The sequence below is a fragment of the Callithrix jacchus genome, chromosome 15, assembly GCF_049354715.1.
Source record: "Callithrix jacchus isolate 240 chromosome 15, calJac240_pri, whole genome shotgun sequence".
NCBI lineage: Eukaryota > Metazoa > Chordata > Mammalia > Primates > Cebidae > Callithrix > Callithrix jacchus.
The window spans coordinates 39236380-39264015 of NC_133516.1; the positions used below are offsets into that span (position 1 = coordinate 39236380).

Sequence of the window (27636 nt, forward strand, 5' to 3'; positions counted from 1 at the left end):
GTGGCTTATGCCTATAACCCCAGCACTTTGAGAGGCCGAGTTGGGTGGATCACAAGGTCATGAGTTCAAAACCAGCCTGGCCATTATGGTGAAACCCCATCTCTACTAAAAATACAAAAATTAGCCAGGTGCAGTGGCAGGTGCCTATAATCCCAGGTACTCAGGAGGCCGAGGCAGGAGAATCGCTTGAACCCATGGGGCAGAGGTTGCAGTGAGCCAAGATCGCACCACTGCAGTCCAACCTGGGCGACAGAGTGAGACTCTAGTTTTGGTTCCTTCTGACATTTTAATTTCTTTAAAGTGCTTGTTAATATCAGAATACCAGGTGTCAGGGCAACTTTAGTGTCTCCAGCTATTCTTTCAATGCTCACCAAAAAATAGCTTTGGATCTTGTCATGTCTTTCTCAATATAAATATCATGTACCAGAAGCATAATTTATTCTGTAATTAAAAACTACATGAAGTACAAAACAAACCATAATCCAAATACGAATGTGCTTGCTGGAAGGATCATCTTCTACCACATTACAAAGTAGTACTTCAAAGAGGCGTGTGAGGGATACAACCACATTGCTGTTGCTTGTAGGAATCAGTTCCTGCAAGGTGAAAACAAGGTAACTTTCTTAATTTTCATCATATGTAGAAAATAAACACTTTATTTTTAAAAACTGATCAAAGTAAACATGGTTTTAATATGGTCTCTTTTTTTTTTAAGATGGAGTCTCACTCTCACCCTGGCTGGAGTCCAGTTGCACAATCATAGCTCACTGCAGCCTCCAACTCCTGGGCTTAAAGGATTCTCCTACCTCACCCTCCCAAGTAATTAGGACTATAGGTGTGAACCACCAGGCTAATTAGTTGTTAAGGTAGGGTCTCACTCTGTTGCCCAGGCTGGAGTGCAGCGGTGTGATCACAGCTCAGTGTAGCCTCAACCTCCTGGACTCAGGCAATCCTTCTGCCTCAGCCTCCCAAAATGCTGGAATGAAGACATGAGCCACCACACCTAGCCTCATGAGGTCTTTATAATAAACTTAGAATATTTAAGTAGGCATGATAAAACATTTCTCACATATTTTAGTTTGCCATATTATATTCCACAACTATACATAACAATTGTACAATCACACATAACATTCTAAATTCTCTGACAAATCAAAACTAGCTACTGTAAGAGAATGAATGTTCTAAGGAGAGCAGAAATGAAGTCTCTAGGAGACTTTCATTTATTTATTCAACAAACATTTATGAAAAACACTCTATACCTATGTGGCAAGCTAGGAGATATGAAAATAAAAGAATCTCTAAAAAGGAATGATAATAAATTAAATAGACAAAAATAATATAATATAATAATAATATGACAGAGAAAGTCTCAGGGAAGGAGGAGGCTACTAGAGTGCTTGGGATAAACAACTGGAGGAGTGGACAAGGAGGAAAATGGGAGAGAGATACATCAAGGAGGGCTTCCTGGAGGAAGTAGTAATAGCTGAGCTGAATTTGGAAGGAAAATGTTAGTTTGCCAGGTGAACAAGGGAAGGATGTTCAAGGCAGGGGAAACTATGTATACAAATAAATGGAGAGGCGAGCAGACAGATTATTAAGGGGATTCTGTAGGATAGGAAAATAGGGTATGAAGGACAAACGGCCAAAAATAAGGCTTGAGAAATAGACAACAGTCAGATCCTGAAAAGTTTTATATGCTGTATTAAGATTTAATTACCAATGGAACAGAACAGAGGCATTGGAGGCAACACAACATATCTACTACCATACAATCTTTGATAAACCCAACAAAAACAGGCAATGGGGAATAGAGTCCCTGTTTAATAAATGGTGTTGGGAAAACTGGCTAACTATGTGCAGAAAGCAGAAACTGGACCCCTTCTTGACACCTTACAGTAAAATTAACTTCAGGTGGATTAAAGACTTAAACATAAGACCTAACACCATAAAAACCCTATAAGAAAATCTAGGTAAAACCATTCAGGACATAGGAGTAGGCAAGGACTTCATGACCAAAACACCAAAAGCATTGGCAACAAAAGCCAAAATAGATAAACGGGACCTAATCAAACTCCACAGCTTCTGCATGGCAAAAGAAACAGTCATTAGCGTGAATCAGCAACCAACAGAATGAAAAAAATTTTTGCAGTTTACCCATCTGACAAAGGGCTGATATCCAGAATTTACAAAGAACTAAAACAGATTTACAAGAAAAAAATAAACAAGCCCATTCAAAAGTGGGCAAAGGATATGAACAGACACTTTACAAAAGAAGATATACATGAGGCAAACAAACATACAAAAAAATGCTCATCATCACTGGTCATCAGAGAAATGCAAATCAAAACTACATTGAGATACCATCTCACGCCAGTTAGAGTGGCGATCATTAAAAATCTGGAGACAACAGATGCTGGAGAGGATGTGGAGAAATAGGAACACTTTTACACTGTTGGTGGGAGTGTAAATTAGTTCAACCATTGTGGAAGACAGTGTGGTGATTCCTCAAGGACCTAGAAATAGAAATTCCATTTGACCCAGCAATCCCATTACTGGGTATATATCCAAAGGACTATAAATCGTTCTACTATAAGGACACATGCACACAAATGTTCATTGCAGCACTGTTTACAATAGCAAAGACCTGGAATCAACCCAAATGCCCATCGGTGATAGACTGGACAGGGAAAATGTGGCACATATACACCATGGAATATTATGCAGCAATCAAAAACGATGAGTTCATGTCCTTTGTAGGGACATGGATGAACCTGGAGAACATCATTCTCAGCAAACTGACACAAGAACAGAAAATGAAATACCACATGTTCTCACTCTTAGGAAGGTGTTGAACAATGAGAACACATGGACACAGGGAGGGGAGTACTACACACTGGGGTCTGTTGCGGGGAATAGGGGAGGGACAGTGGGGGTTGGGGAGTTGGGGAGAGATAGCATGGGGAGAAATGCCAGATATGGGTGAAGGGGAGGAAGGCAGCAAATCACACTGCCACGTGTGTACCTATGCAACTATCTTGCATGTTCTTCACATGTACCCCAAAACCTAAAATGCAATTTAAAAAATTTAATTACAAGAGAAAGAGTTCCAAGGGAAGGTTTTAAATAAAGAAATAAACAGAAAGGATTTGTGTTTTGCAAACTTCATTCTGTAGCAGGATGTAGTCTGGACCAGAGCAACTCTATTGTATTGGATTCAGGTAGGAAATGATGAAGGTCAGAACTGAGATACTATAATAGGAAGAGTGGGGTGAGGAGGTGGTTCAGAAACAAGGATGGAAAGAAAACAGATATAAACATTAACAAGAGGGGAAAAATCAATAGATCCTGGAGTCTGGGTGCAATGCTGGCTCACGCCTGTAATCCCAGCACTTTGGGAGGCTGAAGTGGGAGGATTGCTTGAGGCCAGGAGTTCGAGAACAGCCTGGCCAACACGGTAAAACCTCATCTCTACCAAAAAAAAAATTAGCCAAGCGTGATGGTGCAAGCCTGTAATTCTAGTTACCTAGGAGGCTAAGGCATGAGAATTGCTTGAACCTGAAAGGTAGAGGTTGCAGTGAGATTGCACCACTGAACTCCAGCCTGGGAGATAAAAAGAGACTCTGTCTAAAAAAAACTGGAGAATGAACTATGAGAATAAAATCCATTACTCATTGCATGGGAAGATAAAGACTATTTTGTATTATTTACAACATACAGCATTAGAGCTTTAAAACTCCCAAAGGACTATTCTCTGTGAAAACACCATACAGAATCTTCATAAACTGGAATTGTTCATTTTTTTCTTTTAAATGGCACTTTCTCTATCCCTAAAACAGTATTTTAGGAGGATAAATCTGAGTATCTCTTTCCCCTCTCTATATCAACATATTTATTTGTATGTAAGAAACTAGTGTGTGTGTGTGTGTGTGTGTGTGTGTGTGTGTGTGTGTGTGTGTGTAGGTGATGGTGGTAATGGTTGAACAGTGGTTCCCAAAAAGATATTTCCATGTTCTAACCTGAGGAACCTATAAATGTGATCTTATATGGAAAAATGTCTCTGAAGAAGTAATTAAGTTAAACATCTCAGGAGGAAGACATCATTCTGGATTATCTGGTGGATGGTAAATCCAAGTTCTTACAAATGTCACATGGAGGAGAGACATATGGAGTAGAAGGCCATGTGAAGACAGAAGAAGAGATTGGAGTTATGTAGCCACAAACCAAAGAACACCTGAGGGTACCAGAATCTGGACAAGGTAAAGAAAGAGTCTCCCTTAGAGCTTCCAAAGCAGTATGGCCCTACAAACATCCCAGTTTCAGACTTCTGGCCTCCAGAACTGTGAGAGAATAGATTTCCAATTTTGGGCCTTTTTTTTGTTTTGGGGGGTTTTTTTGAGACAAAGTCTTGCTCTGTTGCCTAGGCTGGAGTGCAGTGGTGCGATCTCAGCTCAGTGCAACCTCCATCTTCCAGGTTCCAGCAATTCTCCTGCCTCAGCCTCCCGGATAGCTCGGATTACAAGCGTACATCACCATGCCCAGCTAATTTTTATATCTTTAGTAAAGATGGGATTTCACCATATTGGCCAGACTAGTCTTGAATTTCTGACTTCAAGTGATTCGTCTACCCCAGCTTCCCAAAGTGTGCTGGGATTATAGAAATGAGCCACCGTGTCTGTAGTTTTAGCCATCAAGTTTGTGGTAATTTGTTATGACAGCCCCAGGAAGCTAATACAATATGTAAAGCTTTCTCATAAAACACTAAGTATTAAATAACCCCAATTCACTAAATATACATGTGAGTTTTTAGAGGCACATACTTAAAATAATTTGAAATACAAAAAGTAATTGGAAATTTTAAAGCTTTAGACACTATAGTTGTATACAAATAGTTTCGCTGGAGTAAATTCAACCCCTGGGTGATTCAGCCATAACTTGATCAATATAAAACCAAGGGAATAGTAAATGTATAAGGACAAACTGTTTTCCGTTATTCATTCTACCAACCACCGGGACTTTACACTTAGTCAAGTTGAATGGAAACGAAAGACACTTGAATAGGTCAGAGAATTATGGGATTACCTTGCATTTTTTCTTACGATGCTTTAAAGAGGGTGGTATTAACCAGGCAAAAAGTCCTCTCAGAAGAGCCTGATGTTCTGGTTCAGATAGAGGTCCTTTCAGTGAATTCAACCAAGAAGACACAAGTGGTTCCCATCCTAACTGTGAGGGCTCCAAATATATCATACCACAACGGCTTACAGTGGCAGGCTAGAGAAAAAAGACAAATCTTTTTCTATTGTTGCTTTTATACTAGTGGCGGCTGACAATTATCAACTACTTCTTGGGATGACTTATGAGGCCCTTCACAATCTAGCTCCCATCTGCCTCACATAGCTTCACGTAAGTCTAGATGTTCCCCATACAGAAAAATATTTGCAGTTCAGTTCCCCAGACACATGGCTCCATGTCTTCTAACATTATCTTGATTTAGAAATGCTTAGGATTTCCAAATCCAGTCTCCCTGGAGAAGTCTTACATCTTTCTCAAAATCACATCAAACACTCGTCACCTTCCACAGTGCTTTTCTAACCCTCCTCCTTACAGATGCTCACTCCTCTCCACACTCTTAAAGCACTAACATGTAGCTGTGTATTGAAATTATTTATTAGGATGCTTCTCATACTCCCTCAACAAGCATACGCTGTGTCTTATTCATCTTTGTATTCCCAGTGCCTAACCCATTTTCTGACATATAATAAAAAATACTTATTGGCTAAATTAATGAAGAAATGAACAAACTGCTATTATATTAAATTATGAACTTACAGATGCCTGGGAAAGGTCCATTGTTTCAAAGATGAGACTCATCTGGGGGGACATCTGAATGATTTCTCCACTCATAAGGCAAAGCTAAAGGCAATTATTTTTAAAACATTTTTAAAACCTTCAAGCTTCTCAGATAAAAATTTATACTATATATAAGATAAAGCAGCTCCTGTGATATAATGAAATAAGAATTAGAATGGAAGCCAGAAATCTTAATTCTAGATCTAGCCATGTTACCACTGTTAAGCAAATACTGAGTCTCAGTCCCTTCATCTATAAAACAGGAATAATATCCCTCTTGTAGAATTGTGAGAAAGGAAACTATTAGACAAAGTCCAAAACCTATAAAATCCTATATAAATATCAGCTATTAAGAAAAGTAAACGAGTCCGTGATCTCAGCACTTTGCAAGTCCAAGGCAGGCAGATCACGAGGTCAGGAGATCAAGACCATCCTGGCCAACATGGTGAAACCCTGTCTCTATCAAAAATACAAAAATTAGCTGGGTGTGGCAGTACACGCCTCTAGTCCCAGCTACCCAGGAGGCTGAGGCAGGAGAATTGCTTGAACCTGGTAGGTGGATGCTACAGTGAGCCGAGATCATGCCACTGCACTCCAGCCTGGTGACAAAGTAAGACTCCATCTCAAAAAAGAAAAGAAAAAAAGAAAATTAAATAAAATACTACTGAATTTATAAAGTTACCATAGACCATTTTATTAAATTTAAAAAATTGAAACTAGCATAATGAGTACTCATATACCCACCTCTGAGATTTAATCAATGTTAAGATTTTGCCATATTACCATTGCCTTTTTAAAAAACTTTTCTTTTTTTGAGATGGAGTTTCACCCTGTCACCGAGGCTAGAGTGCCAGTGGTGTGATCTCAGCTCACTGGGTTCAAGTGATTCTTCTGCCTCAGCCTCCCCAGTAGCTGGGACTACAGGTGCATGCCATCACGCCCGGCTAATTTTTGTTTTGTTTTTCAGTAGAGACTAAATTTTTAGTAGAGACTGGGTTTTACCATATTGGCCAGGCTGGTCTCTAACTCCTAACCTCGTGATCTGCCTGCCTCAGCCTCCCAAAGTGCTGGGATTATAGGCATGAGCCACCGTGCCCAGCCTTAAGAAACATTTTAAAGAGCATTATATACATCATGGCATTTCACATCCAAATGCAAATGTCTCAAAAAGAAATATATTTTCTATGCAATCCAATAAGATCACACCTAACAAAATTAATAATTCCTTATCATCTGATACTCAAATTTCCTCAGTTGTATCAGAAATGTCTTTTCAATGGATTTATTCAGAGCAAAATTCAAAGACTATGTATTGAGGTTTTTATGTCTCCTTGGTCTCTCTTAATCTAAAACATTTCTTCTTTTATTAAATATGTCAAAAACTGAATTTATCAACTGCTTCCTTTCCCTCAAATTTCTATCTTCTCTGTTATTATTAAAGCCATCCTGTCTCCTCAATCTCTTTGGCTTGTACCTTTGGAATTGTCATTAATTGTTTTGTTTTGTCTTTGGGGGTTTTTGTTGTTTTTGGTTTTGTTTTTTTAGATGGAGTCTCGCTCTTGTCACCCAGGCTGGAGAGCAGTGGCATGATCTTGGCTCACTGCAACCTCCGCCTCCCAGGTTCAAGCAATAATTCTTCTGCCTCAGCCTCCTGAGTAGCTGGGAATACAGGCATGTGCCACCACACCTGGCTAATTTTTTGTATTTTTAGTAGAGACAGGGTTTTACCATATTGGCCTGGTAAAGGCTGATCTCGAACTCCTGACCTTGTGACCTGCCTGCCTCAGCCTCCCAAAGTGCTGAGATTACAGGTGTGAGCCACCACACCTGGCCATCACTACCTTTATTAACTTGATACCTAAATTGATTTTATTACTAAGTCTTTGAAATTCTTCCTCTACATTTAGTTTTCAGTGTTTCCTCTCTGCTTTTACAATCATCACCTCTAGTTCCAGTTCTGCCCCATCTAGTCACAAGTCAACAATGAGAAATTTAACATTTGTGGATTCCATTTCCTAACTGCAAAATGAATGATGTAGAGCTGGATTGTCCAATATGGTAGCCGCTAGCCATATGTGGCTATTTATATTTAATTTTAACTAACTAAAACTAAAAGTTTAAATTCAGTTCTTCAACTGCACTAAGCCACACTTCAAATGCTCAGTAGCCACAGGTGACTAGTGGCTACCTTATCAGAGAATGCAGGTAGTTTCATTATTGTACAAAGTTCTACTGGACCTGCTGGTCTAGAATACTTTTAATCTTTGACCAGATGATTTCAGCAAACATTCTCCTACTCTCCACAAATTTGAAAGGTAGGTTCAGCATTCGCCTCACTGTCCCATGTTGTTTCCCAACTACTTCTATTCTACCCCAGTGACAGCCCTTGCTTCTTTGACAACTCCTGCTTTTTTGCTGCCACTCCACAGCAGCCAGTGATTCCCTCCTCCATAGCTAAAGGCCCAATCTCTCTCTCCACTATAACTCTTGTCTGCTCCAGTGTTAAAAAGACTGAGAATCTCAACACAGTGGCCCATCAGATCCTTGACTACCTTGCTCCACTTCAGCCATCCACTTTATGTATCTGGGACCTTCTCTCCTAAAATATTACAGAATTCTGAACTATTACACTCAAGTATCTCAGTCTCTGCCCATAGCCTCCAATCCATCCAGTTATTTCATTCATTGTCTCCTGCTACACTTGCTCTTCATTTTCACATCCCTGATGTGTTTACTTCTTTCATTAGGCAGCTTTTGTCCTATGGTCTAATGCTTCTACCATTCTTATGTCAATATCTTTGAAGTCTTACTATATTTCCAAGCCTGAAATATTACCCAGGCTTAAGCTGCTTAGATTGGTAGAGAGTATCTCACAAAGGCAGACAGTGGCACTGCTACTACTAATGTATGATCTTCCACTCAATCAGGCTCGCAGTGCTACCCAGAAATGTTTCTATGTTTTTCTAGGTAGCTCTCTTTCCCATCTTCCACAATGGCTAATTTTGCAAAGAACCAAGGCCCATCACTTCACTAAGAAAACAGAAATCATCGGAAGGATTTGCCTTCAAATTTCCATAATCAAATACATATACTCACCTGTAACTCCCTTTTTGTAATTTCCTCTCGTGACAAGAGACAATCCAGTCACTTGGTTCTGAATTCTTAGACTTCACTCTCCAATTAGAATAACTTTTCTACTTCTTGTCTACTTATTTTCCACACTCAGTTCAACCACTACTACTAAATGAATGAAGGAATGTGAATGACCAACCACCTATAATAAAGTGCTTGAGTGTATCTTTTTTTTTTTTTTTTTTTTTTGAGAGAGAGAGAGAGAGAGAGTCTTGCTTTGTTGCCCAGGCTGGAATGCAGTGGTGTGATCTCAGTTCACTGCAACCTCCTCCTCCTGGGTTCAAGTGATTCTTCTGCCTCAGCCTCCCAATTAGCTGGGATTACAGGCACCCACCACCACACCCAGCTAATTTTTTAAAGTTTTATTTTAGTAGAGACAGGGTTTCACCATGTTGCTCAGGCTGGTCTCGAACTCCTGACCTCAAATGATCTGCCCACCTCCGCCTCCCAAAGTGCTGGGATTACTAGCGTGAGCCACTGCACCTGGCCTTGAGTATATCTTCAAATGCTAATTAAATGAGTTTGCTTATTAAGTAGTATAGTCATTTCATGTAAATATGAAAATAAATTGTGATATATTCACATACTAGGATACTAATAGATATAAAAGGCATAAGTTAATGAAACTGAACCGCAACAATATAAGTATCACATATATATTGATTTTAAAAAAGAAAACACTGAAGAATATGAGTCCATTTACATGAAGTTCAAGAGCTGGCAAAACTAATTCTTCATAGAAGTCAGAAGAGTGACTATCTCTAAAGGAAGATATACAAACTGGGAAGGAACATAAGTGAATCTTGTAGGGTATAGGAAATTTCAAGTGTCATTTTTTGGGTTGACGATTATGTGAATGTATAAATACATTTTTAAAAATCACAGAATCTATACTTGAAATTGGTGTACATTTGATACTTTATATATGTTGTCTCTCAATTAAATATTAGAATACTTTCACTTGCTAGTTCTTTTGCATATCTCACAGCCCCTAAGGTGATATACTATATATAAACACTAAAGCATTTCATGTTTTCAAAAGGAATGAGGCTTTTGTTATTTTCTCCCAAAATATTAAAGTTCTATAAAAAACCATAAGACTAAAGCCACTTAACAACTTATTCTCACCTGGATTTCTACACCTTCTGCCTAACACAGAAATTTTAATACAACACTTTCATTCTATAAAAAAAATTAAGCCAAGGACTTAATTTTTACTACTTACTATAGCACAGTTTTCATTGAAAAGCGAATTTATAAACCTCAACTTGCTGCATCCTTTATTATATTTTATTTTTGCATCCTTTATTTGAAATAGGGTCTTAGTTGATTAGTTGTTGAACACATAAAATTGCTTAATCATGGCTCAATCTGCTGCTCTTTTGATCATGATTTACCTTTTTATTATCATCCAATACTGTGTTCATGCTCTCAATCCACAAAGTGTCAATAGGACCATCAAATACAACCCATTTCCGGTCAGGTGTTTCTGACAAGGCAAATTCTCTAAAAGTATTAGCCACGATACCATCAGTCCACTAAGGGGGGAAAAAAAGAATTAAAAAGCTCTCTTCATAAAATTCAATTTAGGAGTGAAACTATGAAAATACTTCACATTTCTTGCTTTAACACACATTTTCCATAAGAGTTGAGAATGTTTATATTTAGGTTACCTCATGAGACACTGGGTCAAACTGTCCAAAAAGTTGGCCCATGGTAATAGATTTGGGGTTTACAGTTCTGTAAATGACCTTTTCTTCCTCTCCATAGCCATGTTCATTCATTAAAGTTAGCGTATCTGCCAGCACGTGCAGAACTTTTGTCTTAGCAGCAAAAGGCTCTCCTACTAACATAAAACTATTAAAGAAAAGAAATAATTATATAATAAGAGTCTTTAAGAAGTTAAATTATTTATATCAGCTATATGCTGAATTATCACTTCACCTTGTGATAATTATTACTTATAATTTTTGAAATCATATGAATTTTTCTCAAACATGAGGAAAACATGTCAAATTCTTCACACTAAAATTCTTCACACTTTAAATCAAATTCTTCACACTAAAATTTTCTCCAAGAGAGAATAAAGAATCTTCAAACGACAATGACAACTAAATATCCATATACTCTAACCTGAACTAAACTCAACCTAAAGCCCCCTAAGGAGAGAAATGGGAAAGATTTATATTCCCAAAGTCTTCATTTGCTATTAAATTATTAGTGCTCTTTACTCTTTCTGGATCTCCTCCCTCCTGGTACATATAGGATTTCTGGCCCTCTTGTGGAAAGACTAGGTAACTAGTTCTAACCAATTAGTAATAAATGGAAATGATGGTTATTACTTCCAAGCAGGGGAAGATAATTGCCCACTAGAAACCTTACAGAGATCCCTTTTCCCTCTAGCACAGCTATGACCCACAATGTTAAGGTGGTGCTTACTCTAATAGGCTGGGCCCTGAGTGGTCATAATGAACAGGGCTGCCCTGCTAACCCACTATAGACACAGTACACGTGAGAAATCTCTTTTAAGTCACTAACATTTGAGTGTTGATTATTCCTACGGAATATTCAAGCCCATACTTAACAACAGAAATTGGTACCTAGAAGTGGGGAGGGTGTTCTTGCCATAAAAAAAAAAAAAAAAAAAAAAAAAAAAAAAAAAAAACTAATGTGGTATTGGCTTAAAGGCCAAGTTGTGAGTGACAAATTAACTGTTATCAGAAGCTAAAATATGGACAATTATTATTATGCAATGAATGATGAAACATTTGGTAACTGTATCCCTCGAGATAACCTGGAAGACAGCTAATTACCTAAGGAAATGAGAGTTTTAGGTGAAAAGAATAGTAAACAGAATGTTACTAGTATATAATGGCAACTACTGGTTTCATTTAAAAAAAGAACCAAATGAAAGAAATGAACCCAGAAAAAGACATGGCCAGTTTGTAAGCAGGAATGAAAGGGAGTCCAGAAATTCACGGACTTCTGGAATTGAATGCATCAAGTTATTCTCATTTGCAATTGGTAAAATATAAAATGAAGGAAAACTAAAAAATCTATTAAAATTTAGTGTGGCATCAAGGGAAAAAATCAAGGATAGGGTCACTGTAGCTCATTGTTAAAACCTACAAAGAATTAATATGGGCCGAGTGGCTCCAGCCTGTAATCCCAGCACTTTGGGAGGCCAAGGCAGGTGGATCACTTGAGGTCAGGAGTTCAAGACCAGCTTGGCCAACATGGTAAAACCCGGTCTCTACTGAAAATACCAAAATTAGCTGGGCGTGATTGCATGCCCCTGTAGTCCCAGCTACTCAGGAGGCTGAGGCACAAGAATTGCTTGAAGCCAGGAGGTGGAGGTTGCATCAAGCGGAAATCTTGCCATTGCATTCCAGCCTGGGTGATAGATTAAGACTCTATTTCCAATATATATATATATATATATATATACACACACATATATATATAATATATACACACACACTGGGAAATATATAAATATATATAAATAAATATATATAAATATATATATATTTCCCAGTAATCATTTCAGGAGGATAAAATGATTAATGAATAATAGACTAAGATTGCGGCTCCCTCCACAAAGCTTGATAGGGTCAAGGATACTACAAGGAAATTTTAAAAGGCACAACTTCATAAGGACAATTGTTATGGATATAGGAACATGGAGCTGCCTGGAATCAAACAGATAAAAAGCTGATTGTTTTTGAAGGAGTTTACTGACCAAAAAACCATGAGTCTAGTCTAAAACATATGTGAATGCTCAAGACTTAAATACTCCTTGGGAACCAAGTGTGGTGGTGCGCACCTGTAGTCCCAGCTGCTTGGGAGGCTCAGGAGGGAGCATCACTTGAGCCCTGGAGTTTGAGACCAGCCTGGGCGATATCAACAGACTCCATCTCAAAAATACATCATAAATAATGTTTAAAATAATCCTTGGGTATTGGGTGCATAAGGGTTGTTTGTACTATTCCCTCTATTTTTGTATATGTATTTTAAAATTTTACATAATGTTTTTGTAACCCTACCTTTTAAAAAATCATGACAATTGAGATTCTAACTTTCTACAGGCAGGAATCAGGTTGAAAACATTTCTCAGTTCCCAAGAACAGTATTTTCTCTCTTACCCACTTCATATATACCCAGAGAAGAAAGTGGAAATGGAGAGACCTCTCAGAAGGTTAAACCAAGGCCCACAGAGAAGAATTAAACTGGAAAGCCCCTCCCAGGTAGCAAAATCAAGCAGAGGTAGATTCTGGTTTTAAGAAAGGTGGCTCTCTAATATGTATAACTTTACTTAGATATTTATAACTTTTACTTACTTATATAATTATAAATACAAAATATCCATAACCACTTTAATGACACCCTATATAATAAATCACACATACAAAATGCTTATGGCTCCTTGGATGAGGCCCTACAAGTGTGAGGTCCTGAAGTTTAAACTCTATTAGTTTCGCAATCAATCATCTCTAGAACTGGGGCCCTCACATGACCAGCTGGATTTCAGAATTGTCACAGAACAGTGTTGGCTATGTCTTCTATTCTTCAGTTTCTGAATGGGAGTGTTTGCTCTGGTAATCCTGTTCTGATAAACCCACAATTGCGCAGTGGGTTTGTGGAGAAAAGATAACTTGTCTTTCTAGGTTATAGGTCTCTAAATCAAGAGGAACAACTTCCAGATGTAATACAAAGGCTACCATGCATCATCACCTAGGGATCCTGAACTTTGAGTCTGGTTCATTTGATGATTAGAACTTTTAGGTGTCTCCTTGGGAAGGGAAGAGTGTATTTTTATGCAAATGATGGTGGTTATTAGTGCTAGGTCTCTGAATGAGCACTTCTTACCAATCCTTGTTGGACATGTAGTATGACAGAGAAATAAACCTTTGCCTTTTAAGCCACTGAGGGGCCAAGGAGGCAGGTGGGGGTTGCTTTCAAGCTCACCAATCAGTTTGCCAAGTCTTTGGTTCATGGATTTTAGTTAACAGTTTAATTAAGAAATAACATCTAACTACAGCAATATGTAATCTTACCCATGTCTAACAATCATCATTTCATATGTTTGAATTATTTTTTCAAGAAAAAATTTAACAGGCTGAAGATTACGTGCATTGCAGGCTTCATGAGCACATTCTAAAAATTCCTGAAAAACAAAAGTAATGCATTTCTACAATACATTATAAATCATGTCATACCTGTCTTAAAAGCATAGATTTTAAATTTACAAGTTAATTTCATTGATGAATTATTTCTTAAACCTTTATTATTTTTTCAAATCAAGAGGAGAAACATACAGACTTAAAATACTTTTAATATATTAGTCTTCCCTATTATAAGTTATGAATGATCACAGCATCATAGCATTGGGTGTATACTGCATGAAAACAACACTCCTTTTAATAGTGTTTCCCAGAATTCCACTTTTGGTTAGAATATAGAAAGACATGCCCAACAATCCTTTATACTGTAGTAACTAGAAATAAACATGTTTTTTAAAATTATAAAACACTTAAACACATAGAAATACTTTAGATGCAAATAAACATAAAGGAACTCAATTTCAGAAAGGGATGATGAGCCTTTCCTAAGCAAGTACAAAGCAACTGCTGTTTATCCTGGGGACATTTTCTAAGTCTGGACATGGTGGATATTGGATTGGGCCTGCTATAGACAGAAGGACTTAGTCAAAGTAAGAAGAAACCAATAGTGATTTTAATGGTTGTGTGAGCTTATGTGACAGATTTGAATTTGGAGGAGCCCAAATGCCAAGCTGGTTCTCCCCACTATCCATGCTTTTGCTCAGCAGGTAGTGACACAAGAGACCACGGGTTCAGCTGGAAAGACACACAGTGAGATTTCTTCAGTCTCAGAATGCTTAGATCCCAAAATCCTACTACAGGGAAAAGGGTCAATCCTATAGCAGCACAATTCTTGCTCTGAACACATTTGAAACCAGAAGTAAACAAAACTCTGACTTCTGTCAACTCTCTATTGAATTGATTAGCAATTCAACCTAGCTATCTGAAATAGGAAAAAAAAATCCATGATTTTTCTTCAGGAAAATACTACCACCTTAGTTTGTACAATTATTTTACACACAATAACATACAATCAAAACTTAAAGTTGGAAGTCCTAGCCAGAGCAAGCAGGCAAGAGAAAAAAATAAAAGGCATCCAAATAGAAAAAGAAGTCAATCTCTCTTCTCTGACAATATGATTCTCTGCCTAGAAAACTCTAAAGACTCTATCAAAAGGCTTCTGGAACTGATAAATGACTTGGTAAAGTTTCAGGAGCAAAATCAATATACAAAAATCAGTAGCACACACCAATAACATTCAAGCTGAAAATCAAATCAAGAATGCAATCTGGCTGGCCACAATGACTCACAGCTGTAATCCCAGCACTTTGGGAGGCCAAGGCAGGTGGATCATTTGAGGTCAGAAGTTCATAACCAACCTGGCCAACATGGTGATACCCCATATCTACTGAAAACACAAAAATTAGCTGGGTGGTAGTGGCACATATCTGTAATCCCAGCTACTCAAGAGGCTGCAGTGAGCAGAGACTGCACCATTGCACTCCTGTCTGGCCAACAGAGTGATACCCTGTCTCAAAAAAGAAAGAAAGAAATCAATTCCATTTACAATACACACACACACACACACACACACACACACACACACACACACACAGAATACATCTAATCAAAGAGGTAAAGATCTCTACAAGGAGAACTACAAAACACTGCTGAAAGAAATTACAGATGACACACACAAATGGAAAAATATTCTATGCTCATGGATTGGAAGAATCAATACTATTAAAATGGCCATACTGCCCAATGCAATCTATGGATTCAATGCTATTCCTATGAAGCTACCAAGATTACTTATGACACAACTAGGAAAACTTATTCTAAAATTCAGATGGAACCAAAAAAGAGGTTGAATAGACAAAGAAATCCTAAGCAAAAAGAACAAAGCCAAAGGAATCACATTACCTAACTTCAAACTACAAGACTACAGGAACCAAAACTGTATGGTGCTGGTACAAAACTAGTGACACAGGCCAATGGAATGACTAGAGAACCCAAAAATAAAGCTGCGTATCTACAGCCACCTGATCTTTAACAAAGTGGACAAAAGCAATGAAAAATGGACTCCCTTTTCAATCGATAGTGCTAGGATAGCCTGCGAGCCATATTTAGAAAAATTACTGGACCCCTAACTTTCACCATATACAAAAATTAACTCAACATGAATTGAAGAGTTAAGATCTCAAACTATAAGAATCCTAGAAGAAAACCTAGGAATCACCATTCTCAACACTGCCGTTGGGAAAGAATTTATGACTAAGTCCTCAAAAGCAATTGCAACAAAAAATTGACAAGTGGGACCCACTTAAACTGGAGATCTTCTGCATGATGAAAGAAACTCTCAACAGAGAAAACATAGAACCTACAGAATGGGAGAAAATATTCACAAACTATGCATCCAGCAAAGGTCTAATATCAAGAATTGATAAGGAATTTAGACAACTGAACAGAAAAAAAAAACATTTTTAAAATGGGCAAAAGACATGAACAGACACTTTTCAAAAGACGTGCAAGCAGCCAACAAATACATGAAAAAATGCTCAACATCATTAATCATCAGAGAAATACAAATCAAAAGTACAATGAGATACTGTCTCATACCAGTCAGAATGGCTATTACTAAAAAATTTTTTTAAAAAAAGATGTAAGACTGCAGAGAAAAGGGAATGCTCATACACTGTTGGTAGGAATGCAAATTTAGTTTAGCCATCATGGAAAGCAGTTTAGAGATTTCTCAAATAACTTAAAACAGAATGGACATAGGGGAAAGAGAAGATGGCGCTATAGGAGCAACTCAGGATTCAGCTCCTAGTGAAAGCGCAGAGGGTAAGTGGAAGCCGCATTTCCAGATGGATCTTTATTGCCCACAGACCAGGAGATTCCCAGATGTAGGAGCCCCACGGGCCACCAGTGTGGCTGTTTAGGCCAGCATGGCTGTTTTGGCGGGTGCCGCAGCACAGCGGCACTCTGTACAAAATACACTGGTCTGGTTGCCCTGTTAAACCAGTAATTTGAGATTTGGGAAGGCAGATTAGCACATTCATCTGATTAAACGGGACTTAAACAGTAAGCCAGGCCAGGAGAGTCCCGGGCAGTGACGTTGTTTCAGCCGGCGCAGTGGGTCACCGCACAGGAAATCACACAGATCCCAGTGCCCTTTCAGCAGGTGACTAGAACACCTGGGAGAGAATCAACCATTCAACTGAAAAAAAAAAAAAAAAAAAAGGGCTCTGAGGCAGGGAGCCAGGGGATCAGACTCGCCAGATCCCACCCCCACAAAAACAAACAAAACAACAATTGGAAATGCTCAGGGTTGAGAGTTTCACAGCAAGCACAGCTGAACCCAGGATGGTGCAGCTCGGGGAGGGGGGGTCCGCCATTACCGAGGCACTCCACCCCTATGGAGGTACTCTCCCATTGCTGATGCAGCCTGCCATTGCTGAGGCAACCCGCCATAACAGAGGGAGTCTGCCATTACAGATGTGGGCCACCATCACCACAGCAGTTCTAACCACACCCATATAAACAGGACTACAGGGAACAACACACGGCAGCAGAGCGAAGCCCACGACAGCAGGGCAGAGCACACGGCAGCAGGGCAGAGCCCAGAGCAGTTCAGCATAGCCTCTGCATGCAGGCAGTGACTAGACTGCCTCCTTGCTGGGCAGGACAGTGCAACAGATACTCATAAATAAAGCCCTAACTCCCCAGGACAGAGCACCTGAGGAAAATAAAAGGAGCTTTATGAGTTCTGCTGCAGCAGACTTAAACGTACCTGCCTAGCAGCCCAGAAGAACAACGGAGCTCACAGCTCAGCACTTGAGCTCCTATAAAGTACAGACAGTCTCCTCAAGCAGCTCCCTGACCCCCATATATCCAAAGAGTCACCTCACAAAAGACTGATCAGACTGACATTTGGCGGGCATCATTCTCGACAAAGATAGCAGTAGAAGAAACTGGTAGCAACTCTTACTGTTCCACAGCTGCTACAGGAGTTCCCCAGGCAAGCAGGGCATGGAGTGGACCTGAACAGTCCTACAGCAGAGGGGCCAGACTGTTAGAAGGAAAACTAAGAAACAGAAATACTTCATCATCAACAATCTGGACGTCCACTCAGAGACCCAATCAGAAAGTCAGTAACTACTCAGACGACAGGTGGATAAATCCACAAAGATGGGAAGAAATCAGCATGAAAAGGAGAAAAACACCCAAAACTGGAACACCTCCTACAAGGGACGACAACCCCTCACCAGCAAGGGAAAAAAGCTAACAGAGAATGAGTGTGATAAAATGACAGAATCAGACTTCAGAAGGTGGGTAATGAGAAATTTCCGTGAGCTAAAAGAACACATTCTAACTCAATGCAAAGAAACTAAGAACCTTGAAAAAAGATTTGAGGAAATTATAAGAATGGACAACTTAGAGAGGAATATGAGTGAATTAATGGAGCTGGAAAACACAACACGAGAACTTCATGAAGCGTGCATAAGTCTCAACAGCCAAATTGACAAAGCAGAAGAAAGGATATCAGAGGTCAAAGATCAACTCAATGAAATAAAACGAGAAGGCAAGATTAGAGAAAAAAGCGCAAAAAGGAATGAACAAAGTCTCCAAGAAATATGGGACTATGTGAAGAGACCTAATCTACGTTTGATAGGTGTACCTGAATGTGATGAAGAGAATGAATCCAAGCTGGAAATACTCTTCAGGATATTATCCAGGAAAATTTCCCCAACTTAGCAAGGCAGGCCAATATTCAAGTCCAGGAAATACAGAGAACACCACAAAGATATTCCACAAGAAGAGCAACCCCAAGGCACATAATCGTCAGATTCACCAGGGTTGAAATAAAGGAGAAAATGCTAAGGGCAGCCAGAGAGAAAGGTCAGGTCACCCACAAAGGGAAGCCCATCAGACTCACAGCAGATCTCTCGGCAGAAACTCTACAAGCCAGAAAGAGTGGGGGCCAATATTCAACATCCTTAAAGAAAAGAACTTTCAACCCGGAATTTCATATCCAGCCAAACTGAGCTTCAGAAGTGAAGGAAAAATAAAATCCTTTGCAAACAAGGAAGTACTCAGAGATTTTGTCACCACCAGGCCTGCTTTACAAGAGCTCCTAAAAGAGGCACTACACATAGAAAGGAACAACCAGTACCAGCCATTCCAAAAACATACCAAATGCTAAAGAGCATCAACAAAATGAAGAATCTGCATCAACTAATGGGCAAAACAGCCAGCTAGCATCAAAATGGCAGTATCAAATTCACACATAACAATATTAACCCTAAATATAAATGGGCTAAATGCACCAATCAAAAGACACAGACTGGCATATTGGATAAAAAACCAAAACCCATCGGTGTGCTGTATCCAGGAAACCCATCTCACATGCAAGGATACACAAAGGCTCAAAATAAAGGGATGGAGGAAGATTTACCAAGCAAATGGAGAGCAAAAGAAAGCAGGAGTTGCAATCCTCGTCTCTGATAAAATAGACTTTAAAGCAACAAAGATCAAAAGAGACAAAGAAGGTCATTACATAATGGTAAGAGGATCAATACAACAAGAAGAGCTAATGATCCTAAATATATATGGGCCCAATACAGGAGTACCCAGATATATAAGGCAAGTTCTTAATGATTTACAAAGAGACTTAGACTCCCACACAGTAATAGTGGGAGACTTTAGCACTCCACTGTCAATATTAGACAGATCAACCAGACAGAAAATTAACAAGGATATCCAGGACTTGAACTCAGACCTGGAACAAGAAAACCTGACAGACATTTACAGAACTCTCTATCCTAAATCCACAGAATATACATTCTTCTCAGCACCACATCACACCTACTCTAAAATTGACCACATAATTGGAAGTAGATCACTCCTCAGCAAATGCAAAACAACTGAAATCATAACAAACAGTCTCTCAGACCATAGTGCAATCAAGTTAGAACTCAGAATTCAGAAACTAACTCAGAACCGCAAAGCTTCATGGAAACTGAACAACTGGCTCTTGAATGTTGATTGGATAAACAATGAAATAAAGGCAGAAATAAAGAAGTTCTTCAAAACCAACGAGAATGAAGACACAACATTCCAGAATCACTGGGACACATTTAAAGCAGTCTCTAGAGGAAAACATATAGCAATAAATGCCCACATAAGAAGCAAGGAGAGATCTAAAATTGACACCCTATCATCAAAATTGAAAGAGCTAGAGGAGCAAAGATCAAAAAAATGCAAAACCTAGCAGAAGACAAGAAATAACTAAGATCAGAGCTGAACTGAAGGAGATAGAGACACAAAAAACCCTTCAAAAAAAAAATCCTAAATCCAAGAGCTGGTTTTTTGAAAAGATCAACAAAATAGACAGACCACTAGCCAGATTGATAAAAAAGAAAACAGAAAAACCAAATAGATGCAATAAAAAATGATAAAGGGGAAATCACCACAGATTCCACAGAAATTCAAACCATCATCAGAGATTATTATAAACGACTCTATGCACATAAACTAGTAAACCTGGAAGAAATGGATAAATTCCCGGACACTTGTGTCCTCCCAAGCCTAAACCAGGAGGAAGCCGAAACTATGAATAGACCAATAACAAGGTCTAAAGTTGAGGCAGCAATTAAGAATCTACCACACAAAAAAAAGCCCCGGTCCAGATGGGTTCACAGCCGAATTCAACCAGACACACAAAGAGGAGCTGGTACCATTCCTTCTGAAACTATTCCAAATAATCCAAAAAGAGGGAATCCTTCCCAAATCATTTTATGAGACCAACATTATCCTGATACCAAAACCCGGCAGAGACCCAGCAAGAAAAGAAAACTTCAGGCCAATATCCATGATAAACATAGACGCAAAAATCTTCAATAAAATACTGGCAAGCCCATTACAATAGCACATCAAAAAGCTTATCCACCATGATCAAGTAGGATTCATCCCGGGGATACAAGGCTGGTTCAACATAACCAAGTCCATAAACATAATTCACCACATAAACAGAACTAAAAACAAAAACCACATGATTATCTCAATTGACACAGAGAAGGCCTTTGCTAAAATTCAACAGCCCTTTATGCTAAAAACCCTCAATAAACTCTGTATTGATGGAACCTATCACAAAATAATAAAAGCTATTTATGACAAACCAACAGCCAGTATCATACTGAATGGGAAAAAACTGGAAGCATTCCCTTTGAAATCTGGCACTACACAAGGATGCCCTCTCTAACCACTCCTATTCAATATAGTACTGGAAGTTCTAGCCAGAGCAATCAGGCAAGAAAAAGAAATAAAGGGTATTCAAATAAAAAAGGAGGAAGCCAAATTGTCTCTATTTGCAGACGACATGATAGTATATCTAGAAGACCCCATCGTCTCAGCCCAGACTCCTGAAACTGGTAAGCAACTTCAGCAAAGTCTCAGGATACAAAATCAATGTGCAAAAATCACAAGCATTCCTATACACCAATAACAGACTGAAAGAGAGCCAAATCAAGAATGAATTGCCATTCACAATTGCTACAAAGAGAATAAAATACCTAGGAATACAACTCACAAGGAACGTAAAGGACCTCTTCAAGGAGAACTACAAACCACTGCTCAACAAAATAAGAGAGGACACAAACAGATGAAGAAACATTCCATGTTCGTGCTTAGGAAGAATCAATATCGTGAAAATGGCCATACTGCCAAAAGTAATTTACAGACTCAACGCTATCCCCATCAAGCTACCAATGACCTTCTTCACAGAACTGGAAAAAACTACCTTAAACTTCATATGGAACCAAAAGAGAGCCCGCATAGCCAAGTCAATTCTAAGCAAAAAGAACACAGCAGGAGGCATCACACTACCGGACTTTAAACTATACTACAAGGCTACCTTAATCAAAACAGCATGGTACTGGTACCAAAACAGAGATATAGACCAATGGAACAGAACAGAGGCATTGGGGGCAACACAACATATCTACTACCATACAATCTTTGATAAACCTGACAAAAACAAGCGATGGGGAAGGATTCCCTGTTTAATAAATGGTGTTGGGAAAACTGGCTAGCCATGTGCAGAAAGCAGAAACTGGACCCCTTCCTGATACGTTACACTAAAATTAACTCTAGATGGATTAAAGACTTAAACATAAGACCTGGCACCATAAAAAACCCTAGAAGAAAATCTAGGCAAAACCATTCAGGACATAGGAGTAGGCAAGGACTTCATGACCAAAACACCAAAAGCATTGGCAACAAAAGCCAAAATAGACAAATGGGACCTAGTCTAACTCCACAGCTTCTGCACAGCAAAAGAAACAGGCATTAGAGTGAATCGGCAACCAAGAGAATGGGAAAAAAATTTTGCAGTTTACCCATCTGACAAAGGGCTGATATCCAGAATTTACAAAGAACTAAAACAGATTTACAAGAAAAAAATAAACAAGCCCATTCAAAAGTGGGCAAAGGATATGAACAGACACTTTACAAAAGAAGATATACATGAGGCAAACAAACATACAAAAAAATCCTCATTGTCACTGGTCATCAGAGAAATGCAAATCAAAACTACATTGAGATACCATCTCACGCCAGTTAGAGTGGCGATCATTAAAAATCTGGAGACAACAGATGCTGGAGAGGATGTGGAGAAATAGGAACACTTTTACACTGCTGGTGGGAGTGTAAATTAGTTCAACCATTGTGGAAGACAGTGTGGTGATTCCTCAAGGACCTAGAAATAGAAATTCCATTTGACCCAGCAATCCCATTACTATGTATTTATCCAAAAGAAAATAAATTGTTCTACCAAAGAGATACATGCATGCATTATGTTTATCCCAGCACTATTCACAATAGCAAAGACATGGAATCACCCTAGGTCTGACAGTGGATTGAATAAAGCAAATGTACATATATGCTATGGAATACTATGCAGCCATACAAAAGAACAAAATCATGTCCTTTGCAGCAATGTGAATGTAGCTGGAGGCCAACATTCTAAGCAAATTAACACAGGAACAGGAAACCAAATACTGCGTGTTCTTGCTCATAAGTGGTAGACAAATATTAAGTACTCATGAACTATTGGGTAATATGCATAGTGCCTGGGTGATGGGATCAAGAATACCTCAAATTTTAGTATCATGCATATGCCCATTAAACAAACCTGCACATGTACCCCTTGAATCTAGAAATTGAAATTCCTTTTTAAAATAAAAAGGCCAGGTGGTGCAGTGGCTCACGCCTGTAATTCCAGCACTTTGGGAGGCCAAGGTGAATGGATGGCTTAAACCCTGGAGTTTAAGACCAGGCTGGGTAACATAACAAGACCTCCTCTCTACTAAAAATACAAAAAATTAGCCAGGTGTGATGGCACATGCCTGTAGTCCCAGCTACTCAGGAAGCTGATGTAGGAGGATTGCTTGAGCCAAAGAGTTGGAGGCTGCAGTGAGCCATGACTGCACTGCTGTACTCCAGCCTGGGTGACTGAGCAAGACCCTGACTCTAAATAGCCAATTCACAACAAAATAATTAAAAAGAAAATAACAAAGTCATGAGAAGCAGCTGATGACCAAGAGAAAAAATAGTAAACAAACTCACAGATGACCCAAATGTCATAATTAACAAATAAGAACTTGATAATACATTTACAAAGTATCAAAGAGAATAGATTATAAGACGGAAAAAAAGAGAAAAAAAGTAAGAGAATTTTAGCAGAGAAAAGGAATCTCTAAAAAGAACCAGTTGGACACACTAGAACTTAAAAAATCAAAATATGTGAAATTAAGAATTCATTGAATGGGCTTATCAGCAAACTGGACAAAGCCAAAGAAAGGACCATTAACCTCGAAGATAGGTCAATAAGAAAACATCCAAACTAAAGTACAGAGAGAAAGGAATGAAAAACAAAAGAGAGCATGAGAGACACATGAAACTATATAAAATGGTCGAATAAACATGTCACTCAAGTTCCAGAAGGAAAGGAGAGAAAAAATTAGGACAGAAAAATATATAAAAAGGTAATTACGGAATATTTTCTGGCTGAGTACAGTGGCTCATGCCTGTAATCGCAGTACTTTAAGAGGCTGAGCCAGGAAGATTGTTTGAGCCTAGAGCTTGAGACCAACCTGGGCAACAAAGTGAGACCTTGCCTCTCCGAAAATAAAATAATTATCTGGGTGTGGTGGCACGTGCCTGTAGTCCCAGCTACTTGGGAGGCTGAGGTGGTAGGATTTCTTGAGCCAGGAGATTGAGACTGCAGTGAGCTATGATCATGCCACAGTATTCTAGCCTGGGTGACAATGAGACCCTGTCTCTAAAAAAAAAGAAAAGAAAATTTTCTGGCAAAACACATCAACCCACAGATTCAAACAGCATAGCAAATCCCAGACCATAAAGTACAAAACAAAGCTAAGCAGATAGTCAGTCTGCTCAAAACAGAAACAAAATAAATAAGAAAAATGCCTGACTTCTAAGCACAACAATGAAAGGCAAGAGTCAATGAAGTAACATCTTTAAATGCTGAGGGCAGGGTGGGGTGGGGAGGAGATACCTGCCAATCTAGAATTCTATACCCATGAAAATATTCTTCAAAATTAAAGATTACATAAAGACATTTTCAGACAGACAAAAAGTGACGGAATTTGTTGCTAGAAGACACATATACACACAAGAATTACTAAAGGAAGTAATTTAGGTTAAAGATAAAAGATCCCAGATGAAAACACATATCTGCTGGAAAGAATAAAAGCACTAGAAAGGGTACTGTAAAAGGCTTTTAAAAAAATACTAATAGTTAAAGCAGAAAATAATGTATTGTGGTGTTTAAAAATATATAGAAGTAAAATATATGAAACAATAGCACAATGGGCAGGAGTGAGTGAATAATGAAACTATACAATTTAAGGTGCTTAAATTTTTTTGTGAACTGGTAAAATGCTAACAACATAAAACTGTAATAAGCCAAGGATATATACCGCAATATGGGGACACTAAGGTAAAACTAAAAAGTCAATAGAGAAGATAAAGCGGAGTGATAAACATTTTTTGAAATTCAAAAGAAGTTGGTAAAAGAAAAACAAATACAGAACAGATTTAAAAGCAAGATGGCAATTTAGTACTATTTTTCAAACTGGAATCTATGGATTTATTGCTGTATTCATAAGAGTACATAAGAGTTCAAGAAAATATTACAATTTTCTGTTTTCATTTTGGTGTTTAAAAATCATATTAGCATATCCTGACTCATCTTCATAGTCACCTTAACCTGCCATAAAATACTGGTATTAGTATTTGAGCATGAGAACTTAAAAAACAGACAAAAAAATAAAAATACCTTTAAGTGAACTGATGTCTTGATGATATGACAGCTCAAACAAAAAGATTTTGCAGTCATATTTGCAAAGAGAAGAGGTGAAAGAATTGAACCACTTGGCAAAAGCTGGTTTATGCATGTGAACTCAAAGAGAATCTTCACTGTACATTTCACAGTAGAAATTCCCATAAAGCGACAAATTAGTTTCAGCTACATATCACCTATTTCATTAATTGTGTTAAATTGAATTTGAGATTGTTTTGTTTGTAATTTTTGTTTGTTTGTTTTTATTTTTATCTAGGAGTCTCAGTCTGTTCCCCAGGCTGGAGTGCAATGGCATGATCTTGGCTCACTGCAACCTCTGCCTCCTGGGATCAAGCAATTCTCCTGTCTCAGCCTTCTAAGTAGCTGGGACTATGGTGTGTGTCACCATGCCCGGCTAATTTTTGTATTTTTAGTAGAGACAGGGTTTCACTATGTTGGTCAAGCTGGTCTCAAACTCCTGACCCCAGGTGATCCACCCACCTCAGCCTCCCAAAATGCTGGGATTATAGGCGTGAGCCACCATGCCTAGGCTATTTCATTTATGAGACAGAGTCTCACTGTTGCCCAGGCTGGAGTGCAGTGGTGCAATCTAGGCTCACTGAGACCTCTGCCTCCTGGGTTCAAGTGATTCTCCTGGCTCAATCTCCCAAGTACCTGGAATTCTAGATGCCTGCTACCACACCCAGCTGATTTTTTTTATTTTTAGTAGAGATGGGGTTTCACCATGTTGGCCAGGCTGGTTTTGAACTCCTAATCTCAGGTAATTCACCTGCCACAGCTTCCCCAAGTGCTGGGATTACAGGCATAAGCCATTGTGCCTGGTCTTTAATTCATTTTAAATTGTATTCTGGTTTTATACAACAGCTATAGGCAGCAGACAAGTATATACAAGTAATTAGGCTTCAGTATAATGTGTATAATAAAATTTAAATGAAATTGGAAATGCAATTGGTTTGTGTCTTATTTTTATTTGATATTTTAAAATTCTAATTGACAAAAATTGTATATATTTAAGGTGCATCATGATTCAATAAACATATACATTGTATAATGATTACCACAATCTAATTAACATATCTATCACTACTCATAGTTGCCATTTGTGTGTGTGTGTGTGTGTGTGTGTGTGTAAGGACCATTTCCTTTTTTAAAAAAGTGAGCGTACTACCTAAATTTGAGAAACAAAGCCTTATTATGTTACCTATAGAATATACTACTTCCATTTCTACCTAATAAAATACATAATAGTATTTAGTATACATACTGTAATAGCATATTACAGTATTATAGTATACATAATAATAAATCACAAAATAGAAAATAAAATACTGAACGATCCAAGATGGCTGATCACTAACATCCCAGGATTACAGCTCTCAGGGAAGGCGCGGAGAACTAGAGGACGCCACACTTTGAGACAAATTCTGGTAGCTCATGGAGCAGAAGATCCCCCAGTGGAGAAAACACATGGGTGGCCAGCATGACTCTCGTGGCTGGTGCAGCGGTTCCGCCGGCACCTCGGCACGGCAGCGCTCGGCGCAGAGTAAACTGGACCGGTTCCCCTTCTGACCGAGGTTTGGAGCCCCGGGAAGGCAGAGTCACCTACTATGGACACAAGAAGGAAGCCAGACAGGAGAATCCTGGGCAGAAAAGCACCATCAGTTTTAACGCCGCTGTTCTGGCCCTGGGAACTAACAACCTGGACATCCACTCAAGAGACCTAATCTGAAAGTTGGTAATTTCAAAGATGACAGAAGGATAAATTTACAATGATGGGAAGAAACCAGCGTAAAAAAGCTGAGAATACCCAAAGTCAGAACGCCTCTCCCTCTAAAGATGATCACAGTTCCACATCAACAATGGAACAAGGCTTGATGGAGAACGAGCACATCCTGATGACAGAATCACTCTTCAAGGAATGGATAATAACAAACTTCGGTGAGTTAAAAGAACATGTTGTAGCCCAACGTAAAGAAACTAGGAACTTTGAAAAAAGGTCTGATGAACTCCTATTGAGAATAGACAACTTAGAGAGGAGTATGAGTGAATTGATGGAACTGAAGAATACAATACAGGAACTCCGAGAAGTATGCACAGGTTTAAACACTCGAATTGTTCAAGCAGAAGAAGGGATATCAGAGGTCAAAGTCCAACTTAATGAAATAA

At 38.7% G+C, this 27636-nt stretch overlaps 1 protein-coding gene across 14 annotated transcripts in view; it reads right to left on the reverse strand.

Moving 5' to 3' along the window:
• The window catches only part of DNAH12 (dynein axonemal heavy chain 12), a 346345-nt gene that overhangs the window by 188154 nt on the left and 130555 nt on the right, over nucleotides 1-27636 (reverse strand). For 13 of the 14 annotated variants that reach the window (XM_078351228.1, XM_078351230.1, XM_078351232.1 and 10 more), the window contains 6 exons: nucleotides 14040-14149; nucleotides 10656-10839; nucleotides 10380-10520; nucleotides 5830-5913; nucleotides 5083-5271; nucleotides 477-596 (listed from right to left, as the gene is read on the reverse strand). In XM_078351228.1, coding sequence (XP_078207354.1) covers nucleotides 477-596; nucleotides 5083-5271; nucleotides 5830-5913; nucleotides 10380-10520; nucleotides 10656-10839; nucleotides 14040-14149 — 828 coding nt within the window. Of the gene's footprint in view, nucleotides 1-476; nucleotides 597-5082; nucleotides 5272-5829; nucleotides 5914-10379; nucleotides 10521-10655; nucleotides 10840-14039; nucleotides 14150-27636 lie in introns of those variants that run through there. The other variant, XM_078351241.1, reaches the window with a different exon arrangement.